Source organism: Orycteropus afer, unplaced genomic scaffold (assembly GCF_000298275.1).
Source record: "Orycteropus afer afer isolate SDZICR_OR568_19922 unplaced genomic scaffold, OryAfe1.0 scaffold00099, whole genome shotgun sequence".
Lineage (NCBI taxonomy): Eukaryota > Metazoa > Chordata > Mammalia > Tubulidentata > Orycteropodidae > Orycteropus > Orycteropus afer.
Window position 1 is genome coordinate 1,415,556 of NW_006921686.1, and position 1,282 is coordinate 1,416,837.

At 61.2% G+C, this 1,282-nt stretch overlaps 1 protein-coding gene across 1 annotated transcript in view; it reads left to right on the forward strand.

Moving 5' to 3' along the window:
• The window catches only part of LIG1 (DNA ligase 1), a 79,096-nt gene that overhangs the window by 46,479 nt on the left and 31,335 nt on the right, over nucleotides 1-1,282 (forward strand). Inside the window, 1 exon segment of the mRNA XM_042781232.1 lies at nucleotides 510-680. Within this exon segment, the coding sequence (XP_042637166.1) occupies nucleotides 510-680 (171 nt within the window).

A 1,282-nucleotide genomic window follows, 5' to 3' on the forward strand; every position in this document is an offset into this window, starting at 1 on the left:
GCTCAGAAGGGATCAGGACTCACTGTACCCCAGTATCACCTTGGCGACCTAACTGATAACATTTCCAAAGACCCCATTTGCAAACAAGGTCACAGTCCCAGTGAGTGGGCTTACAAGGTCAGCGGATCTTCTTAGGGGACCCAGTTTGATCCATCATAGCCTCTGACACCTGTGTCCTGGGAGGCAGCTATGCAGTGAGCCGTCTCAGCCCAGGAACCAGGAGACGGCAGCTCTGAGTCAGAGGACTGGGCTCCAGAGGGTTTCAAGGCCGCGACCTTCAGAAGCAGATGGCCAGGCCTTCCCTCTGAGGCTCCTGGGGGTCAAACTGCCAGCCTTTCAGTTAGGAGTCGGGCATCACCCATTGACACTGTCCAGGGAACCTCGATTACCCTTAGGGTTGGGGGCGTCCAGGGCCAACTGCAAGCACACACAGCTGGGGGAGCCCCCCCAGGCCAAGGCCGCCCAGAAGGGAGACACTCACCTCACCCTCCACCCGCACTCTCCCCAAGGTCGGCAGCTGGAGTCCATCCGGGCCGAGGCGGCCGAGAAGGGCGACGTGGGGCTGGTGGCCGAGAGCAGCCGTAGCACCCAGAGGATCATGTTGCCCCCACCCCCGCTCACCGCCTCCGGGGTCTTCACCAAGTTCCGCGACATCGCCCAGCTGGCCGGCAGCGCTGTGAGTGCGTGGGGTGGCTCACCCACCCAGCCAGACCCCTGCTCATCCTCTCGGGACGGAAGGGGGCCGTGCAGCCACGTGTGTGTGGCAGGAAGGCTTCTGTTAGACTGGGCTGGGCGTCTCCGTTCCGCCGTGCTGCCGAGGGAACAGCCTCTTGAGATTCTAGTACCTTCCTCATGCACCTCTCTGGGTGGTGCCCACGGTTCCGCTCAGCTGCTAACCTAAGGGTTGATAGTTCATATCCACCCAGTGGCTCTGCAGAAAACAGGCCTGGCAATCTGCTTCTGTTAAGATCACAGCCAAGAGAACCCAATGGGGCAATTCTGCTCTGTCACTTGGGGCCACCGTGAGTTGGGGACAGCAACCGTGCACTGAGTGCTGCTGACCAACCAGTCACCGTCAAGTCAGTTCCAGCTCTGGAGCCCCCGTGCGTGTCGACGCAGAACCGTGCTCCGCGGGGTCTCGGTGGCAGGAGTTCCAGAAGCTGACCCCCAGGACTGTCTTCTGATGCACATCTGGGGGACTCGAACCCCCAGCCTTTCAGTTAGCAGCTCAGCCCATTGACTGTTGGCGCCACCCAGGGGCTGTGCCACGTGACAGGACTCT